At 35.1% G+C, this 22,559-nt stretch overlaps 1 protein-coding gene across 7 annotated transcripts in view; it reads left to right on the forward strand.

Moving 5' to 3' along the window:
* Positions 1–22,559, forward strand: part of LOC113509041 (segmentation protein cap'n'collar-like) — a 155,392-nt gene that overhangs the window by 84,000 nt on the left and 48,833 nt on the right. For all 7 annotated transcript variants that reach the window (XM_026892304.1, XM_026892306.1, XM_026892300.1 and 4 more), the window contains exons 6-7: positions 10,238–10,371; positions 10,714–10,803. In XM_026892304.1, coding sequence (XP_026748105.1) covers positions 10,238–10,371; positions 10,714–10,803 — 224 coding nt within the window. The remainder of the gene's footprint in view (positions 1–10,237; positions 10,372–10,713; positions 10,804–22,559) is intronic.

The raw sequence follows: 22,559 nt of genomic DNA on the forward strand, positions 1-22,559 counted from the left end.
AAGACGGAGATGGGTATATTTTTCGCCGTCTGACTTCAAGCCACGCCTACAAGCCGTATAGGCAGGCCGGTTGGTCGAGACAATGTGAAAAAAAAACTAGTTGGAGCAAGGGACAAAAAGGCATACTGCCCCATTATTCACGAGAGGCTGTAAGGAGAGGTATCCTTTGCCTGCAAATTAAAAAGTGAAAATCATAGTGCATATTGCTAGGTCATGGACGGTTGCAGTTTTTTTTTTCATTTGTGACATTTAAATACGGTTTTGTGAACAGAACTTTTTAGTGTTTGTGATTTTTTTTTTCGTAACCTAGAACCTTTTTGGTATTGGACTCTTTTTTTAAAGGTATGTGGTTAATTTATTTAGATCAATTCTATTCTTATATTGATAATTATTTCCGCCTATGATAGAACCAAAATGGCGGGTGGTATGCGGCTGCCATTCGTGAGTGCTAAGATAGAGGTGCTTAAACACATTTATTTTCCTCTTATATGTACCAATATAGAATAAAATCTCTTTGCAAGACGGAACTATAATAAAGGTTTCTTAAACACATGTACATAGAACGCAATTTTTATTCCCATATGTATTTTGAATTAGTATTTTAGTTATAAGAAATCTTCTATTGAAAACCAGCTTGCTTATTTCGTCTGCATAATCTTACTAATATTATAAACGCGATAGTTTGTATGTATGAATGTTTGTTCCTCTTTCACGCAAAAACTACTGAACCGATTTAGATGAAAATTTGTACACAGATGGTTATAACCAGGATTAACACATAAGATAGATGCCGATTTTCTGTTCCCGTGGTATCATTTTCGATTTGTGCCGTAAGGAGCCGCTTGCGGCAGCGATTAAGACGCCTGAAAACATTGTTTTAAGGGCGTGGCAAGGAGATATGCGTATACCATTGCACGTAGGTCAAAGAACAATATTCCTACTTGCTTGATACATCTAAAATACTGGCTGGCTTTCTTTCCTGAAGGACTTTAATTAACTTTCAAGAAGGAGTAATTGTTTCAAACCTTCGGTAGGTTTCAGTAAATTACTCTTCACAGCCCGAAGTTACTTCTATTTATTAGGACTGTTTATTACCAGACTTGTTCCATTGAATATTGAGTCTGGTTTTCCTGAATCTATAGAAATTGGTTTGAAATGGAATATGAAGTATTAGCTGTTGCCCGCGGACCCGCTACAAATGGAAAATGATCCCACGGGAACAGAAAACCGGCATGAAAACTATCCTATGTGTTAATCCTGGTTATAACTATCTGTGTACCAAATTTCGTCTAAATCCGTTCAGTGGTTTTTGCGTGAAAGAGGAACAAACATCCATACATACAAATTTTCGCGTTTATAATATTAGTAGGATTGGGTCTATAACTATGGTTTACTCACACGTATTCCTCAGGATAATTGGATCATTGTTATATTGCTTGAACGAATTAATCTCATTTTAAGGCTTAGGGACTTGTCTAATTAATACAAAAACCTGATATATTCCTCACACAACAGAGTAACGATAGCTGAAACTGCTTTAAAACGGGGGAATAGTTACAAGGGATGTAAAGAAAAAATGTTTCTTTGGAGGTCACATGCATTTGTTTGCGTAAAACTGCTTTTAATATAATTATGTTAGTAAATGCTTGAGAATCTTCATAATATTTATATTATTTTGGCCCATCCAACGTTTTTTTGAAAACTGTGTTTCTATAACCTCGAAAATATCTCTTTACCCCCTTCAACCGTATTTTTACTTGCACGTTTCTCCTTACACTATCCGACGGAATCGAATCCCGGAAAGCCTTAAGTCTAAAATAATCCGTTTAAAATTAAACTTTCAGTCCTAATAATAAAATTAATACACATAGAACAAAAGACATCAACGCGTTTTTACACTCAGATATTATTAAATTATTTTTTTGTTTAACGCCATGCAACGCCCTCTCCGTTTCTACAATTGTAAAAATATTATTTTAAGCCCTAGCGGTGGGCACTATAATACATGTTATCTATACTTACGTATGTGTTACTATAACCTCTAAACTGCTGCGCTGATATTGACGGATCGTCTGTCAATACACATTAGTATCAGTACCATCGACAATTCAGTAGCGTCCGTCAGTGATCCATCAAGATGTGTGTCAAAATATTGTTCCTTTTTCAAAGAATTTCGATTCTCTATGGTTTGCAATATCAATGATTCAAGCTTTAAATAAAAGTGTGAAATTGTGGTATATCCCTTGAGAGATAGAAATAAAATGCTATAGTTATATTATGTATAAAACTAGCTATTCTTCGCGGTTTCGCCTGAATGGAGTTTGTTATCGCGGCAGAAAAAATTGTATGCTTGCCTCGTATTTTGACTTTGTTTATGTGAAATATTATCAAAGTCGACGTCGATTTAGTATTTTCTTCTTGCAACAATTGCATATTCTTTTTGTGATTTAAGTTATTTGATAATATCTCTCTAAAGATCCATGAGTTAAAACTTCTTTGATATTATCCATTTCAGGTTCTCAAATAAAATACATATTCTGGAATTCATATGGAATTTTCATCAAAATCAAAATCATTGTTAGTAAGAACATAGATGAAAAGAATCATATTTTCTTCTTTATATGAGAGGCCTGCAGTAGGACAGTTACAGAGTTATAAGCCCATTACAAAAGAATTATTCCAGTTAATATCCAGTAGCCAATCCCTAAATCCCTAAACATCGATAAAAACCGTTAAAACTTTAATTAAAGAACATCCAACACAATCCTGTTCGAAATTCAAAAAAGAAACAAAAATGTATCGACACGACTTTTGAAATGAGAACAACCCACACTCGATTCGAAATTCAAAAGGTTCGAGGGACAGATGGGGAAAAAATAAACCGGTTCGATATTTAAATGCGAGAGGCGTGTTTTAAAGTTTTTATTTGGTTTCCCGAAGTATGGCTGGTTGGATTTGATGTTCGAATTTTGAGTTTAGGTAATTTGTTTTTTTATTTCTCTTATCGATTAAAGGTTTATTAAAGGAGTCTGGAAGTCTTTTTTGGACTATTAGTTACAAAAGGATAAAAAGACATTATTTATAACGACTATCTTTTAAGAAAAAATCTAGTCTAAAAAGCCGTTATTTTTGTAGTCTCTAAAATACCTATTATTAAACATATCTCAAAATTGAAAACCCCAGTTAATTCACTAAAATTTTAACTACAGTTCAAATTAATCGTATACGAAAACCGCAGTTAAAACTCATTAAACCATATCTGTTAACTTTTTCAAAGCGGAAACCGGTTCACAATTTAATGTTGATTCGAAAACAGTTGGATACCGAGTTTCTACAGCCGACCATTATACTTTGACCCCTGCAGGGACTATGTTCACACCCTATTTGAATGTATAATACATATACATGGTCTTAGCCGCGGGTTTGCTTACATAAATAAAAAGAAAACTTGTCGCCCATCAAATTTGTAACCGTAATGACAGTTGCTTAACCCCGAATTTGGTTTTAAGTATTTATTGTGTAGCGGTTTTTAGAAATACGTAATCTGTGTTGCGTTTGACTTTCTAGGTTTTTGAGATACAGTTTGGTGATAGATAGACAGATGGATGATGATGATGACTAGGTAAAAAAAACATAGTTTAAACATTACTTTTCAACGCTTAACATATTACAAACCCGAAAGTTTTTATGCATGGATGTTTGTTCCTCTTTCACGCAAAAACCACTAAACAGATTTAGACGAAACTCGGTACACAGATAGTTTATAACTAGGATTAACACACATGATAGTTTATATCACGATTTTATGTTCCCGTGGGATCATTTTCGCTCGCATCAGTTAGTTATACCTATATAAAGATGAACTCTTAGTAGTTATTTAATACATGCCTTTCACTTGTCTCCGCCTGGTTTCCATTTATATCACGGCATCAAGATGATACTGTATGTTATTATATTTCTCATACTTAAAGACAATGGGGGTTTTTCCATTCCGTAGGTACTTAAATTAAAAGCTTGTATAAAGTTCTGCGTATTTATATCCTTATATTATACTAGCTGTTGCCCGCGACTTCGTCCCCGTGGGTAGAAGATATAAGTTATGATTTATACCTGCCCTGTTTTTTTTTTCACATTTTCCATTGTATCTTCGCTCCTATTTGTCGCAGCGTGATGTTATATAGCCTAAAACCTTCCTCGATTAATAGTCTATTGAACACAAAAAGATTTTTTCAATTTGAACCAGTAATTCCTGAGATTAGCGCGTTCAAACAAACAAACTCTTCAGCTTTATATATTAGTAAGTATAGAGTATAGATATTAAATTCGACTGTAGGTATTTATGTGATTAAACTCCTCAACGGCTGAATTTGAATGAAATTTCAGTACACGGATCCATTTATAACTTGAGGTAAAATATAAAGGCAACTTTTACTCGAAAATCGTTAGTAAACTACGAAAATCGCGAACATAGCCATAGTATATTGCTAGTAGCATTAATACCTAAATTCTTCTAAGGCGTTTAAATTAATTCTATGAAGACAGTTTTTGTTTAGAACTTAATTATGACTCTATAATACCACTTAAACGTGACGTCACGAAATACCTACCATTTTATACTAAAACGTAGAAGGAAAATCATAAAATAAATACGAGATCAAATCAAACGACATCTTCTATCTCGCTCTTCCATGGGCTCAAAGTTTCGAATTTGGATACAAATGATACTGTGAGAAAGAGATAGATGTATGTTTCCTTGTGTTGTCTTCGGAATTGGAATTCAACCGGTTTTGTATACGATTTAGAATTTTAAATTCGGATTTGGTATCGTTGGAAAACGTTGCTGGTTGGTTGTTACTAAATTATTTTAATAGCAGAGGTAGAAGCCATTTCATCCGCGTTCTTTTGTAATTGGTTCTTTAAATTTGTTCAGAATCCTTTAATTTTTTGACTTAAATGATAGCCTATATTTTGAACTTTAACCTAAGATAATCTACTAGAAAAAGTATTATTTAAGTCAGACTTGCATTCCCAGAACTTAACGTAAGTAAGCAAACAGTAATAAACAGAAAAATCACAAAACTTTAAAATATACATATATTTCAATTCGTGCCAGTAGTAGTTTTTAAAATTAATTTACTTGACAAAATCAAATTATTAAAATCAAATATATTTAACATCTAAAAGTCAAGATGTGTATTCTTTAACATAACCTCATTTATGACATTCAATTCAACATGGCCGCCTTCGTTCCGAATACTCACAAATTTAAACGACGCGATTGGTCCAATAGAATTGGTAGCAATTAGTGAGAATTGAATACCTTAAATAAGGACGGACATTTTAAATTGATGTTAAATTGTTTCTAATAATGTTTAATTTGAGTGATCGTTGTGAAGAAACATGGATTCCAAATATTGGAATCTGAAATCGCTCGCAGTGAGCTAGCGTGGTGATTAATGCTCAAACCTTGCCTATGTACAAAAAGGCCTGTGTCCAGCAGTGGGATTGATGATTAAGGTTGGACTTATTATTAATATTGACTTATTTTTATTATTGAAATGAAACTACTTTTACGGATTTTATCGCGGTTTAATTTTAGATTTTAGTTCCCGACGTTTCGAAACCTTTGCAGGTATCATGGTCACGGGCAGACTGAGATGGCGTTCGTCTTGACGGGAACTAAAATCTAAAATTAAACCGCGATAAAATCCGTAAAAGTAGTTTCATTTCAATGTCTAACATTCGCGTAAACCTAAGAAACCATTATTTTTATTAATTGGTACAAATGCTTGTGTGATCGTATTCAACACACAAAAAAAAATTATAATAACTATCGTGAGACTGATTCATTATTAAATGATGTAACGGTTTACTCACGCGTATTTATCGGGGTAGCCCGACTAGTTTCGGACCCAACCGGAGTCCTTAATCATGAGCTGACGCGGCGGGGTCGCGAGTCGAACTCAGAAAAATGTCCTAAGTGGAAATCGAAACCACGACCTTCAGTATATCAGTCAGGGTAAGTAACCACTATACCAACATCTGTCAAACTGTTTGTGTTCTAAATGTTTGACTCAATCCAAAAACAAGTCAAATTATCTACCTACTTCATTTTCCTTTTAGGTCAAGCCTTTTAAATTGTTTTGAGTAAAGCTTTATTTTAACGAAACAATAGCTTTAAAAAAATACTTTCACAAATTTTCTAATGGATAAAATTATTTTTCTCCATTGAATATGACTTAAGATTCTTATCTCTATGAGAAATACTTTAAACATCTTAAAAAGCCCTTTCAAAAACAATTCTGTTTAATTTCCCACATTATTAATTAATGGCTTTTTAATTAAATTTATAAAAAACGTGAATTATATCTAGTTTCTGCTGGTCTTTTCTGATTTAAAAAAAATCAAATATGCTTTAGTAAGACTGGTTGTCAGACGTTCTAGGTTCAACCAGTAACGACTGTCAAAGATGTATAAACAACAGCCGAAACCCACAATTTAAAAAACTTACCGAAACACATGACATAAATGGACACCCATCCAAGAGCCGACTATATCAAGCGTAACTTAACCTGTGATCGAACAACTCGTGCAGTTGTAGCTTAGCCACGAGCCTCTTATATAAGTACTAGCTGTTGCCCGCGACTTCGTCCGCGTGGTTAAAAGATATAATTTATGATTTATACCTGCCCTGTTTTTTCCACATTTTCCATTGTATATTCGCTCCTATTAGTCGCAGCGTGATGGTGTATAGCCTAAAACCTTCCTCGATGAATGGTCTATTCAACACAAAAATAATTTTTCAATTTCGACCAGTAGTTCCTGATATTAGCGCGTTCAAACAAACAAACTCTTCAGCTTTATATATTAGTACAGAGTATAGATTATATAATACCTGCAGATAACAAAAGTTAAGTAACCTTGACAATGACTGTGATCTGAAAGTTATTTGTCCGAGTGCTATTAGTGACGGTCATTGTGAATTTATTTTCGATTCAATCGTGAACTTGACAATCTTGACAATATTAGGTAATGTCGACAGAAATAATATGGTTAGAGTTTATTTATTTATAGTTAAAAAAGAGCTGTTTAGTGTGTATTAATGATTTGTATGTTAATCTCTTCGCCCTTTTAAGGTATTCGGATAAAATTAACCCGTGTTAAGGCAAGGTATCAGCTACCTCTATACCAGAAATCATCGAAATCGGTCCTTTTGTTTGAGTGTTAACAGGTACCTAACATTTTCGCATTTATAATATTAGGGTTTCACAAGAATTATAATCCTGGATTGTTTTTATTTCACGCCGGTTTTTCTCCATAAGAATAACATTTTGGAAACCCGCAACTAAGTCATGAATTTACCGTCTCAAAAATGCCTATAAAAAACTAATAGACTTTTCATTTTTGATTGTGACAATCTCAAAATTGCCCGAAAACGTCTCATCTGTTTTTTTCACTCATCTTGACAATGAATTGTAATTAACAAGAATCTTCCTAAAAAAAAACGCAAATCTCCGTAAAAGTTAATTTTAACTACATAACAGAATTAACCGTACATCCTTTAAAGCAGGAAAACCGCTCAAAAACTAACTACATGTTATAAAAAAAGGCTTTTTATCGATCAGACCGTATAAAATGGCGTCCGTTCGCGAAACACGCGTCAAATTAACTCGGGTCCGCCATATTGGCTGTATAACCTTCAGGGTCCACCAATCAGGGCAGTTCGTTTTTAATTGTTTTAGTGTTAAAGATACTTAAACATAATATAACAAAGGTGGTCTGGTAGATAATGAATCAATCACAGGTTTAGCGAAGCTTGACGCGGTTGGTCCGTAGATGGGTGACCATCTTTGTCTTAACGAGTTCCTCCGTGTTTCGGAAGGCACGGTAAATTGTGGGTCCCGTCAGACTTTGACAGTCGTTACAGGTAGTCAGGAGCTTGAAAAGTCTGACAACCAGTCTAACCAAGGGGTATCGTTTTGCCCAGGTAACTGGGTTGAGGAGGTCAGATAGGCAGTCGCTCCTTGTAAAACACTGGTACTTAGCTGAATGCGGTTAGAATGGAAGCCGACCCCAACATAGTTGGGATAAGGCTAGGACGATGATGACTGGTAAATGAAAGTTTAAATCAATTAACTTGCTGCCTCAGTAAACGTTGTTTTGCCATTTAAAAATAGGGGCTGATAGTAGATTGCTAAAACACACATGTAAAACTTAGTTGTCAAAGAACACGCGACACGAGAATATATGTATCTAATATAAAATAAGACCGGATTTAGAAGAATCTTTTTACACGGACAGTTTATAACTATGATTAACATAGTATAGTTTCATAACAGCACCAAAATCATGAAAAAACAAACAATATTCAGACAAAATGACAACCTCCTCCTATTTTAAGTTGTTTGTAAATACAAAAGTCCGTTACAAAAAAGATTATATCAACTTTAAAATACATCCTTTTTATTCTTAAAAAACCAGTAGTCGAAGCCAAATAATCGAATCGATGAATTAATAATCTGTCCTAATCTATGGCTTAATGTAACCCATTTAACGCCATCGAAAAAAAATCGTCGCCACTGACTTTTACGGTCTCAAAGACCGGACAATGCGGATTAAAGTAAGTCCCATTTGACAATAAGCTACTAGACCGTTATTTGAGGGTTGACTGTCAAATGCATTGTCTATTTTTTTCGTTAAGTGACAAGTGTGGTTAGCCAACTTTTAATGAATAAGAATATTTTCGGTAAAAGCGCGAAAAGCTGAGATAATGTTATCTTTTTGGTGTAAAAGATTTGAGGTTTGCAGTGGGACAGTTACAGGCTGGTGTTATTTAACAGCTTCGGTAATGGCGCCCCACCGTAGGGCAGCTCACAAGCGTGGTGATCAATGCTCGTTCTCTGTATGAGAGACCTGCAGTGGGACAGTTACATACACCATATATTTCGAAAATATATGAATTTGTTCGGTAGTCGCTTAGATGCTAATTTCTTCTAAAACCCTTATATTGCCTTACAGAAAATTTGACTCGGACACATTTAAAAGACAAAAGAACATTATTTCTCTATTCCTAGAACGGAATCTTTCATCAATTATGATTTACAACCCTTTAGCTACCGTGTATAATTGCCGCGGTCTTAAAGACCCGACATGCGGCGGTCTTTTACACCCAAAAGATTATGACCGTCAAAGGCTTAGCTTTTGTAACTATTTCTATGATTTATAGTTTCCTAAAATAATAGATTTCGGCAGCATTTGCGGTTTTTTTTCTTGTTTTCTCAAGGGAGGTTAAATTGTGGATTTTTGCGGTCAGGTGTAAAACCTTTTTTGTTGAATTGTATTTGTTTTGTTAAGTTGGTAGTATTGTGTATTATTATATGGGTATATTGTTGTATTTGGCTTAGAATAATGAATGTATATAAAACTGCTACTAGCTGTTACCCGCGACTTCGTCCGCGTGTAATAAAGATTTGTTTATGAATTTGTTGTGTTAAACTGCGTTATTAGCACAATGGACGATATTTATTTTATTACTGCTCTGCTCTTATTTATCATAGCGTAATTACATATCATTCACATGCACAAAGACACCCAGATTCGGAGCAAGGTTCGTGGATTACACAAATGCTTGTCCCGACTGAGGATCAAACCCGTGACACGTCATTTTCTAGAAAGGAATGTGATTCCCGTACATTTAGAAAATTATATCTCAGACTACGCTAATAATAATGTTACATTTTTTCGAATCCTCTCTTACACGAACCAATGAACGGATTTAGACAAAACTTGGTACACAGATAGTTTATAACCAGGATTAACACATACGATAGTTTTTATCCCGATTTTATGTTCCCGTGGGATCATTTTGAATTTGTATCCCGCGGGCATCAGCTAGATTTCTATAATAAGTAACTTATTAAATGATGTACTAGTTTCGGACCCAACCGGAGTCCTTAACCATGAGCTGACGCGGCGGGTTCAACTCGCGATCCCGCCGCGTTTTAATAAAGAAGAAAAACTATTCCTGATAAAAAATAGTTAATCTAAACCTTTATTACGAAACTAGTCGGGCTACCCCGATAAATACGCGTGAGTAAACCGTTACATCATTTAATAATGAATCATTCTCACGACAGTTACTATCAAAATGAGTAACTTGCTAGAAAACGCTTCTGAGATGCATTGCATCTAACTATATACCTTGAACCCTCAATATTAATGGTGTTTTCCATTGCAGGAGAGTACGTGATCCAGGGTGACCTTCCTCGGGAGCTGGTGGGGGGTGAAGAGTCGAGGTTCGATCTTCTCGAGGAGGCGCTCCAGCTGGTGGAGCTCGGAGACGAGGCCGAGACCAAGAATGAACCACCTGAGGTAAGGGCAGAAGTAGAAGATCGATTTTGGGAGGAATCCCATATATTTATTAATAGCTGTTGCCCGCGACTTCGTCCGCGTGGTTAAAAAATATAAGTTATGATTTAAAACTGCCCCATTTTTTTCACATTTTCCATTGTATCTTCGCTCATATAAGTCGCAGCGTGATGGGGTATAGCCTAAAACCTTACTCGATGAATGGTCTATTCGACACAAAAAAAAATCAATTCAAACCAGTAGTTCCTGAGATTAGCGCGTTCAAACAAACAAACTCTTCAGCTTTATATATTAGTATAGATAAATTAAAAACTCTTTCCTCAAAACCTCGTTCTCATGTTCCAGGCTATAGAAGGCAGCAGCAGCGGCTCCGAGATGCTGCACCCGGCGATGCGGCACGTGCCGCACCACCCGCTCGCGCACTACCATAACCAGGTGAGTGGTGTGCATTGATGACTTTTTATGGAAGTATAGGACGGTGCTGTGAAGGAAACAAGCATTTTACAGTGAATTTAGTTTTTTGTTCGGGATGGAGTTGAGGTAGTAGCCCCACTGACTAGGTGTCTAGTATGCATTGATGGCTTTGTAAGGAAATATAGGACGGTGATGTGAAGGAAAGTGGCAATGTATGGTGAATGTTTTTTTTGTTCGGGAAGAGTTGAAGTTACATAGTAGAAGATACATCGAGATCGTATAAGTGTCAATCCATTTAAAATTACCAGCAAAATATCAGCGATTTCAAATCAAATATTTTGTATTAAACCTATCAAAATAGATATACCTAGCCGTTAAACGGATTCTTTGAAAAAAACGTAGCGTTATTTTTTTTGACGCAGATATAATTAAAAATACGTAAAATCTTATCAAAATTGATACAGCAACAAACAAATAAAATATTTAGGTAACATTTAAAAATTTTCAAGCATACATAAGTATAATCAAAAACCATTATACATAATCAACAAACAGACCAACAAACACATTTTTCTTTTTCAATAAACATCTTAAAACATCGTTTGACTGTCTCCCAAAATATTTAGACTACCACCAAACACAGGCCGGTCTCCAAAATCAAAGAGGACAAGTAAAAACTGAATGCTGATGATAAATGGAGTGTCTTGGTCAGGTGAACCACACACGGCGGCGGCGGGTTAGCGCGCGGTCCAAGTCACAAACATACAAGTCACATGCACAAAGACACCCAGACTCAGGACAAGCATTCGTGGATCACACAAATGCTTGTCCTACGCGGGGATCGAATCAACACGTCGCGTATACGTTTGGCGCGGTGACCTCAACCACTCGGCTATCCGTGCAGTCTTATTTTTCAAGTAGCTGTCGCCCGCGATTCAAACCGCCTGGATTAGGGTTTTTGATTAAATCTAATAATATAAAATGTTTCGGAAGGCACGGTAAATTGTGGGTCCCGGCTGTTATTCATACTTTTTTGACAGTCGTTACAGGTAGTGAAAAGCTTGAAAGTCTGACAACCAGTCTAACTAAGGGGTATCGTGTTGCCCAGGTAACTGTGTTGAGGAAGTCAGATAGACAGTCGCTCCTTGTAAAACACTGGTACTTAGCTGAATCCGGTTAGACTGGAAGCCGACCCGAACATAGTTGGGGAAAGTCCGCTTTTAAACAATATTGAACAATCTTCTTTCTCTTATAACTTGGACCATACAACACAAAAACTCTTTTTAACCCAAACGCCGCGATCGAACATTAATCATTATTACAAAAAGTAACAACTTTTGGACAAATTGTTTTACTTTTATTTTGTTAATTGTTTTTGGCTACCGATCGTAAATGTTATATTGTTTAAATATGTTTGTTTTTGTCATTTAATGTGTTAATTTTTAATAGTCAATACACGAATTTTGTGTTATGCTAAGACAAGGTTTATTATATTAAAATTGCTTTAGAAATAACCTACTTGCACTGCAGCAGTCGGATAAAAAGTGATAAATAATACCTACTTGAAGTAAGGTTTAAAACTAAAACGAAGAATATCATAAAAAATATATATTTTAAAAGACAACTCCGACTCTAAAAACAAATAATATCTGTGTCGCGGGGGTTTTAACATACAAGCCACATGCCCAAAGACACCCAGACTCAGGACAAGCATTCATGGATCACACAAATGCTTGTCCTACGCGGGGATCGAATCAACACGTTGCCGGCATGCTACCTTTCTACGTTGCTTTAAATACCGTAAAACATTCTGGCTGGAATCATGACGATGATTTCTTTAACCGTTTACAGCAAATACGTATTACAAAAGACATTGGTGCGGGATTCGAACCAAAGATTGAACGAGTAATACTAATATTTGAAATACCACGAATTCGTTTATATCTGTTATAAAATAAAATAATATATAAAGCTGGAGAGTTTGTTTGTTTGAACGCGCTAATCTCAGGAACTACTGGTACAAATTGAAAAAATCTTTTTGTATTGAATAGACCATTCATCGAGGAAGGCTTTAGGCTATAAACCATCACGCTGCGACTAATAGGAGCGAAGATACAATGGAAAATGTAAAAAAAACAGGGCAGGTATAAATCATAACTTATATCTTCTACCCACGGGGACGAAGTCGCGGGCAACAGCTAGTTTGTTATAAAACAAGGAATTGTGGAGAATGGCATAAAAGGGAAGCTTATCACTAGCACCAGCAGTGAGTTAGTGAAGACAGTCAAAGCATATTTTACTTATGTATACAGTCAACAGCAAAAATAAACGATAAAAATCAGGGAGTTTTAATTTGATCATCCACTTTTGCTATTGACTGTACAATCTTGATCAGAATTCCATTCTTGTGACACACGTCTCTCGTAAAAACTTTAACAATAAGTATTTCAAGTGTTGTGCCCTAAATAAACAGGGCAGGCAACACTTTTTGTATGGAATATTTTTGTTCAGTGATGGGACATGTCGATGGAAGGATATTTCATTATCGAGTGTTTGAAATCACCACACCAAACCTATTAAAACTTGCTTCGTCGTACTAGCGTTTATGTGTGTCCACGAATGCTTGTATTGAATCGTATTCTCGTATCGCGGGGGGTTTCACAAACATTCAAGTCACATGCACAAAGACACCCAGACTCAGGACCAGCATTCGTGCATCACACAAATGCTTGTCCTACGTGGGGTTCGAAACCGCGACACGTCTTGCTCTGAGGGTTTGGCGTGGTGACTTCAACCACTTGTCTATCCGTGCAGTCAATAAATGTACATATTCTAAGGATAAATGACAATTCATCGATATGCGAACATCACTAGTTAAAATACTCAAAAACTACGTATTTTCGGAAAGCCGGCTACTGTATTGAGAGGCACATAAACCAATATTTACATATAGTTAAAATTCTTGGTTAAAACTAACATGAGTGACTGCTATTCAATATTTAAGTTTAAAATTTCGATTAAACATTTTACTAGGGCTTTTATTGTGTTACTTTATCGATGTAAAGTTCATTTCAAAGAAATCTTTCGACATAATTATAAAAAAAACATCTGTCAAATACCAAAATTAAATGCGGACAACATCACATACATTGTTCTGAACTCAAAGTAAGTTGCTAAAGCACTTGTGTTATGGAATTCAGACACTCAATACTCAATACTCAATTATTTATTGCGTTCTATAATGTACATTAAGGTCTTAAAATCTAATAATACAGATACAACGAAGGTACCATAAAATTAGTGTATCTTCGGTCAGTTGCAAATACATGACAGGGCTTCGCAAACCTGGTTCCTAAAGTTACTAGGTGTTGCCCGCGAGCTCGCCCAGTACAAAATGAATCTGAAAAAAGTTGAAAATGATCCCACGAGAACATAAAATCGGGATAAAAAGAATCCTATATGTTAATCATGATTATAAACGGACTTAAAGTTATAGAAGATACAAATCAATCACATTTTGAAAGTCTTGGAAACCAATTTATTCAGAGAACTCCAAGAAATCGCGGACAGACAGAAATTTGAAACGTGGGAATCGTAAATAGTAAGGATTTCATATCTAGGAGAAAAGTGGATGAAGCAACAAGCACTTCCAGGACGAGCAATGATGGGTATCAGGCTAACTTATTGCCTATGCATATCAGAATTATCAGAAAATTATATATTAAAACAGTTGCTGGAATTTAGACCTGCAACTATGTATGTGCATATTAATTCAATCTTTGAAAGCCTAGTTCACATAAATACTTAGACCTTTGTTTAGTCCTAGCTACCGCATTAGGTTAAGTAACCTGTAATGGTAGATTAGTGTGATAATTAAATAAATAAATAAACTATCTGCGTACCAAGTTTCGCCTAAATCCGTTCAGTGGTTTTTGCGTGAAAGAACAACAAACATCCATACATATAAACTTTCGCGTTTATAATATTAGTAGACTTTATCAAAGCCTGCAATGTATTTCAACTCGGGTGATATTCTCGCAGTTTTAAAGACTCGATCAATCGTGTCATATCAATACTATAATCGATATTGATTACAATCGATGAAAACGATAACTTTACGCTCGAGTTGAGGTCGTGACTTCGATTCCCGGATCGGTATGTAGGTGGTTAATGTCAACGAAATGTCAGTTTTACAAATGAAGTAGGAATTTAGACTGTATTGCTACGGAATAAGAGTTTTAAGTAATTAAGGTTATGGGATTTTTATATTATTTGTCACTGTTTAATCTATATCTATACTCTATACTAATATATAAAGCTGAAGAGTTTGTTTGTTTGTTTGTTTGAACGCGCTAATCTCAGGAAACACTAGTCCAAATTGAAATATCTTTTTGTGTTGAATAGACCATTAATCGAGGAAGGCTTTAGGCTATAAACCATCACGCTGCGACTAATAAGAGCTAAGTTACAATGGAAAATGTGAAAAAAACCGGGCAGGTATACCTAAATCATAACTTATATCCTCTACCCACGGGGACGAAGTCGCGGGCAACAGCTATAATAGATAAGTTTGGTAAATGGTTGAGGTCACCTTGCTAAACGCAATTCAGCGACTGCCGTTTAAACTCTGACACTAAACTTTAAATCAACTATAGGAAAGTTTGTTCTTAGTCCATAGACCCACACACAGACAATCTACAAATCAAATTCAAATACTAACAAAAGAAAATCACATGACATCTTGAAGGCCTTATTAAAACCACTCATGTAAGTTGGCCCGAACAAGGCCCATACATAAACCGCAGGCAAAAAGATGCGAATATCAAAGCAATTAAGATAACATCCCATATCTTTTTCCTTTGCAAAGATACTGCTGACTAAGGGCTAGCCCTTTGTAAGGCCGCGGCTGATTGGCAAGTCATTGACGGGTCAGTGTTTAAAGTCGATATTAAAGCCGCCTGCTGCGAATATAAATGACAGGCTTTTAAAATTGTAATGTTTATTTAAATAAGATGGAAACTAGATTATCATTTTCATATTGAAGTGAGTCAGAATTGTTTAGGTATAGATTTATTTTAGCATAGATTATAAAAGGGATTACAAAAGCGGTTTAATCATGTTGAAACATGAATATTAATCAGTGTAATTTATTCTAATATAGATAAATTACACCCAGATACAGAACAAATGATCGTGCTCATCACACAAACATTTGTCGTGGGTTGGAATCGAATCCACGACCCGGTATAGCAGTCATGGCCGGTGACCACTAGACCAGATTGTTGTTTCAAGCTGTCCTTTTTGTTTGTAACCAGGCTGTATGTCATGAACCGTTTTAGCTATATAGTAAAAATTTTGCACAGATAATGTATTTCTGTTGCCGCTAATGGCGCTAATACAATAAATACAAAAAAAATAGGTTTGAAATTTTATTTAAATCATATATTCAGATACTAGTCCTAATAAGGCCTGAGACTATAAATAAAACAAACCAAACAAAAGAAAAAGAAAGTCAAATTCTTTCTAAATCTAAAAAAGGAAAGTCTTTTGAATGTAATGTCGTATTAATATCTAGAAATCTAATCATTAGGTCATCTGACTATCATTGTAATTAGACAAAGTCATTTTGTACTGAATTTTGTCTGAACATGAATAAATGTGAAAGTCTGTCTGATCATCAGCCTAGCCTTTTCCCAACTATGTTGGGGTCGGCTACCAGTCCAACCGTTTTCAACTAAGTACCAGTGTTTTACAAGGAGCGACTGCCTATCTGACCTCCTCAACCCAGTTACCTGGGCAACACGATACCCCTTGGTTAGACATAGAAAATCTGTCTGATATGCTTTTATGAGTAAATTGATCTACCGATTTTAAAGAAATTTGTTATTTAGATAAGAATGAATGGGCTAGTTGTTTCAGTTTTTTAGTTCAATAATCGTTCATTGGTATAAGAAAGCGGAAGTCTGTAAGTTTTCAAATGAGTATAAATAAATTTAATAAATTTCATCCTTATTTCAATACTGTTAAGGTATGTTATTGCAGATCATTATCACTGACCTTTCTTTGACCGCTCTTGACTTCTGTTATTAGGGTTGTCAAAAGTAAATATATAAGTAGTGCCTTTTTTCTCTTAAAGACTGGTGTTATTAACAGCTTCGGTAATGGCGCCCCACTGTGGGGCAGCTCACAAGCTTGGTGATCAATGCTCGTTCTCTGTATGAGAGGCTGCAGTGGGACAGTTACAGGCTGGTGTTTTAATATTTTGTTGTGTATATTTTAATAGAGATGCTTACTAATAGGTATTCCCAAACTTTTTACATTTGTTTGTACCGAAGTAGTTGTACATTAGTCTCTCAATTATAATCAAATTAGTTTTAAACTTGGGTTTACAAGTTTTTATTGATAATAGTTAGACTAAAGTTATTTAGTTGATATTTATTTATTTAAGAGCATACTGCAGACATAATCCTTCATACCTATAAACGTCCCACCGCTGGGCATAGACCCCTTCTGTTATATGGAAGGTTTGAGCAAAGATCGATAGTTTGTTGTCTAACAACCAGTCTGACCAAGGGGTATCGTTTTGCTCAGGTAACTGGGTTAGGAGGTCAGATAGGCAGTCGTTGTGTAAAACATTGGTACTTAGCTGTATCCGGTTAGACTCTAAGCCGACCCCAACATAGGCTCGCCATATAACACGCCGATCTTTGTTATAAATATAAATTTAATTTATTTATTGGAAATTATCTTTTTGCCAGCCCTAACCTCGGTTCATTAGTGACGTTACAGATCGCTTTGATCTCACCGCCCGATCTTTAATGTTTAGTTATAACTATATTATAACTGTATTTGCCTTTAGTTAGTTTCAAACATATAGATTATACTAACTGACCCATGTTAACTAAGTTAAGCAGAATTTTTAGGTTAGAATAATCTGTGACACTCGCAAGTAACGTGGCTTTCTATTGCTTAAACAATTTTCAAAATCGGTTTAGTTGTTTCTGAGATCACCCTCTATGACGTCAATAAGTGTAGCAGGATTGTTCGAAAGAGTTACCGTGGCCCCGGTACACGAAGGGCAATGGAAGGAACATGGATGGGTTTCAGTCAGTAGGAGTCTGACACTCCCTTCCGCTCAACACATAGCGGAAGGAGTAATTTGATGATTTTCACATCCGAAAAAAAGGCCTCACGAAATGTGCCTCTCAATTTAATTTAATTAATTTTATTTCCATTAAAGCAAACTATATTTATACCATAAGTACACTTGCGGTTATCGCGGTATAAAGTATAATCCTAGTAGCAAATTTCATGAAAATTGGTTTAGCGGTTTAAGCGTATGTGACTCAACTAGTTGCTTTTATGTTTATACTAGCTTTTCGCCCGCGGCTTCGCCCGCTTCGAGATCGGTTATATCGCGTTTCCAAGAGAACTCTTCAAAAGTCCGGGATAAAAACTATCCTATGTTCTTTCTCAAGGTGAACTCAAACTCTCTACCAAATTTCATTAAAATCAGTTCAGTGGTTTAGACGTGAAAGCCTAACAGACAGAGTTACTTTCGCATTTATAATATTAGCAGGAATAGAAGCTGGTGTTATTTTATATACACTGACATTGTAACGGGTATTTAAAATATATAATTATTTGTCTCATAAACCAATTTTATATAATAGTCTATTATTAAGACTAATTATGTGTAATACGGTGAATATTGTTATTTCTTGTGACGTCAATGTCACTTGGCTATATAATTGTGTCAACAAATATAAATAGTATTCGTAATATTGTTTTCTTTTTTTTATAACGACTCTTGCACTGAGGAATTTAATATTTGTATTACAAAATTATTCTCTTTTTCAAAGTCAAGTGTTATTTTATTTCATTTGTTTAGGCACTTAGGTGAAAACATTCTTGATGTATTTTTGTCTAAAAACTCAGTTTAATAATAAAACCCGAATAGAAATTATTAAAGATTACCAAATCGAATATACTACTGAAATATATCAGTCGCTTATTTATTTATTTGTATGAAGAGACAGACAAAGGTATAGATATTTTTTATGCATGTTAGGTTATTTATATTTAATATGGGCTAGCGTAGACTTTATTTACCTCTGTTTTATATCTTCAAAAATAAAATGTCATTAATTAATTAATTATTTTTTTCTTACCTAGACGATTGTATTCAAACCTGCATGGATTCAAACCTCCTTACTTTCATATGAATCTCATTGACTCAGAGGTATTTTTGTCTTGATGCCCATCTACTAATAAAACAATTTGTCATTCTATTTGACGTTATACAACACAGGTGGCCCGGCGTCACCTGTCTTTTAAATACTATTAATCATTGCTTTGGTAATGCCGAAATGTATTTTTTTTTTCGAAACTAGTTGCGCCTTGCGGTTTCGGCTGTTGTTATAGTTGATGCGACTGGTAATAATTGACTGCACGGATAGCCGAGTGGTTGAGGTCACCACGCCAAACCCACTGTCCGCGATGTGTCGCCGGTTCGACCCAGTGTAGGACAAGCATTTGTATGATCTACGAATGCTTGCCCTGAGTCTGGGTGTCTTGTGACTTGAATGTTTGTGAAATCTCCCCCGCCACAAGAACTAAATTCCTTATAGCGGGAGTCGTTTTAAAAAAAATACATATAATATCTGTGCATAGGACCGCCAAACAATCTTAACCATTGAAAAAACACCAAATGAAAATTGTTTAACGCTTGTAAAATATTCGCTATTAATTATAGTTAAATTAACATAACGTTATACCTAACTAGGGGCTTATTTAAAACACAATTAACATCATTTTAAACCCATTTCTGAAACCACATTCAAAAATACCCATTAGCGGTTTTACATAAAGAAAATAGTTTAACAACCCCAAGCTGTCATATAAACATTTTATAAAAAACGAGGGTAGTTTTGAAAAAAAAAATCTACCTGCACTCCTGTCAACGCATCATTTGTCAAGTGGTCCGCGACGCGGCTGCGATGCGGATGGGTTGACGCCTCTTACAAAGGCAAGAACTGGCAGCCATTTTTTTTTTAATGTGTTTTGTTTTTGCTAGTTGTGGTCTGGTTTAGGTAGGGTTGTAGGTTTGATGCCAATGCGGTGACTTTCTCAAAATTAATAACATCCAAATTCCAGCCTGCCTGTCATTTAATTTCTGGGTATTTTTTAATACTAGATTTAGTGCCGATTTTTCAATCGTCAGATAACTTTTATCGTTTAACGGTTTGACAGCTTTTGTATAGAAAATATGTCAAACAGCCATATTTATTTCTCAGATAAAAGTTATCTAGCGATTGAAAAATCGGGCCTTAATTTAATGTAATAATTTATTAATCAAAATAATGCGTATTATGAGCTGCTAGCTATGGCCTAAGCCCTTTATATGTTTAAAAAAAGTAAACATTTTTGTTACCTCTTCGTCGATAAAACCGTACAAAAAGAATTTAGTGCATGTTTGGATTCGAACCTACAACCTTTGACATAACAGGCAAACACTGACACCACTAGACTATCACAGTTAAGACTAAATACACATTTATAGTACTTTTTAAATCCAAGTACTTTTGCTAAAACATGCATTTTATGCTTGCTATAATATTTGCGAGAGAATTTCATCGGCGTTTCTACTTTCCTATCAATGATCTATCGATCCAACGGGCCTCACTACGTTGGGGTCAGCCGGAGCAATTACCGGCCTATTCAGAGACGGTACATGCGCGCTGCTCGGGCGCATTATACATCATTATGTCGCAGGTTGAGTTGTAACGTCGGTGGGAGTTTGAAGTGTACAGGTTTTTTTTTTAAACTATTAATGTTTATTTTTATGATATTCCAAAGCTTTATTAAGACGATAAAGTACAAAAGACTTTAGGTATAACTAGTGAATTCGTCGCAGCTAGATAAGTAATAAAAATTCAATAAAAATGTTATGACATAAGTGGATAAAAAAAATAGTTAACTTCAAAAAGAAAATGTCTGTTTCCTCAAGTACATATTTTTATGCACTATCTGTCCATCTCTTCATTTATCTTAATATCTGTCTTCTATAAACGTGTGTCTTTTTGTTGTGTTTTTTTAAGTATTTTTACTAACTAATACGAATGGAAGAATGAAAGGGAGGCCTTTGCCTTTTGGAGGGACAGCATCTTTCTTGTGTACCTTAAAATGGGTGGAATAGAAAAATGTTTGCTTACATAAAAACACTTAAAAACAATTATTTTATGAACAGCTTGAGAATTTTCATATTATCTTTATATTTTGTTAAACGTCCAAATCTTAATAAAAACTCCTACCCATCCAACCCAAAAACACTTGTACTCACCCCGTTTCGTTTTCAAGTCTTTTACAAAAATGGCCGATCACAAATTCAAACTGCGACATAAGAACGGTACGTTACATTACAATTTGAAAACTTTCTTTCTGTGTATCTCTTTATATTTGTTAATAATTAGATTTGATTGAATTCATATATAAATGTGAATATCTTTATAACGGGAATATCTACGGAAGTTCAAATTTAATTTACTTTTTGAGGAGGCGGTATACTAGTTGTCGGTTAGACGGAATTGTGTGAGAAATAGTGCAGGTTCGAATACGATATTTGCTAATAGTATGTCAGGTTAATTTTCAAAATAAATCTATCGTTATATCGGATACATATTTTTCTGATTTTTATCACTTTTAATGGAAAGTGAATATATGAAAATGTTCCCGAATAAGTAATCAAATAGACGAAAAAATAAGATCTTAGAGAACGTTGAAACGAACGATCTTTATTTAGAGCACCTAGTACCTAAATCCGTTCAGCAGTTTTTGCGTGAAAGAGGAACAAACATACATACATACAAACTCTCGCGTTTATAATATTAGTAGGCCTTGTTGCTATACCAGCAATAGAAAAGCATCTTTAAAAATTTCAACGGTATAGCTATCACAGTTTTATAAGATACATACATATAATATATCCTGGGACAACTCACACACGGTTATCTGATCCCAAGCTAAGCAGAGCTTGTGTTCTGGTAACCAGACAACTGATAAACTTACTTATATATTTCTAAATACATACATAATATAGATAAATTACACCCAGACACCAGAACAAATGATCGTGCTCATCACACAACATTTGATCTGGGTGGGAATCGAACCCACGACCTCCGGTATAGCAGTCAGGGTCACTCACCACTAGACCAACAGGCCAGTCAAGCCAGATACACTTTAAAGACGGACTGACAGACAAACGGACAGCAGGGCCTCGGTAATAGGTTTCCGTTTTACCCTTTTAATACGGTACCCTAAAAACAGCGTTAAAATGAAGTCAAAACCGAACAATGGAAATCAGACTTGGCTTTTAGACATTTTTTTTATACCAATCGGAGTCACACTTACAACCTTCAATTGTCAATTCGTCTGTCATTGTCAAGGACAGCGGACGAATGGTTTAATCTAACTTAACGTCTATTCAAAATTGTCGCGAGTGATCTTCTAAACTGCTGGGCCGATTTTGATAAGACTTTTGATAATCTACTATCTAGAGAATCTATTTATCTCGCCTTGCAGGAACTTATAATGAATTAATTATATTACTCCATTAAAACAGAAAAGTTTTTTTTAAACAACTTACACTTTAAAGAATTTAATATTTATGTCACGGTCGTCTATCTATCACGCTTCATGAGATACAGTCTGATAACGGACGGATAGACAGACAGGGAACAATTTTATTTTTTGGGTACGGAATCTTAAAATTTCCC

Source organism: Trichoplusia ni, chromosome 3 (assembly GCF_003590095.1).
Source record: "Trichoplusia ni isolate ovarian cell line Hi5 chromosome 3, tn1, whole genome shotgun sequence".
Classification (NCBI taxonomy): Eukaryota; Metazoa; Arthropoda; class Insecta; order Lepidoptera; family Noctuidae; genus Trichoplusia; species Trichoplusia ni.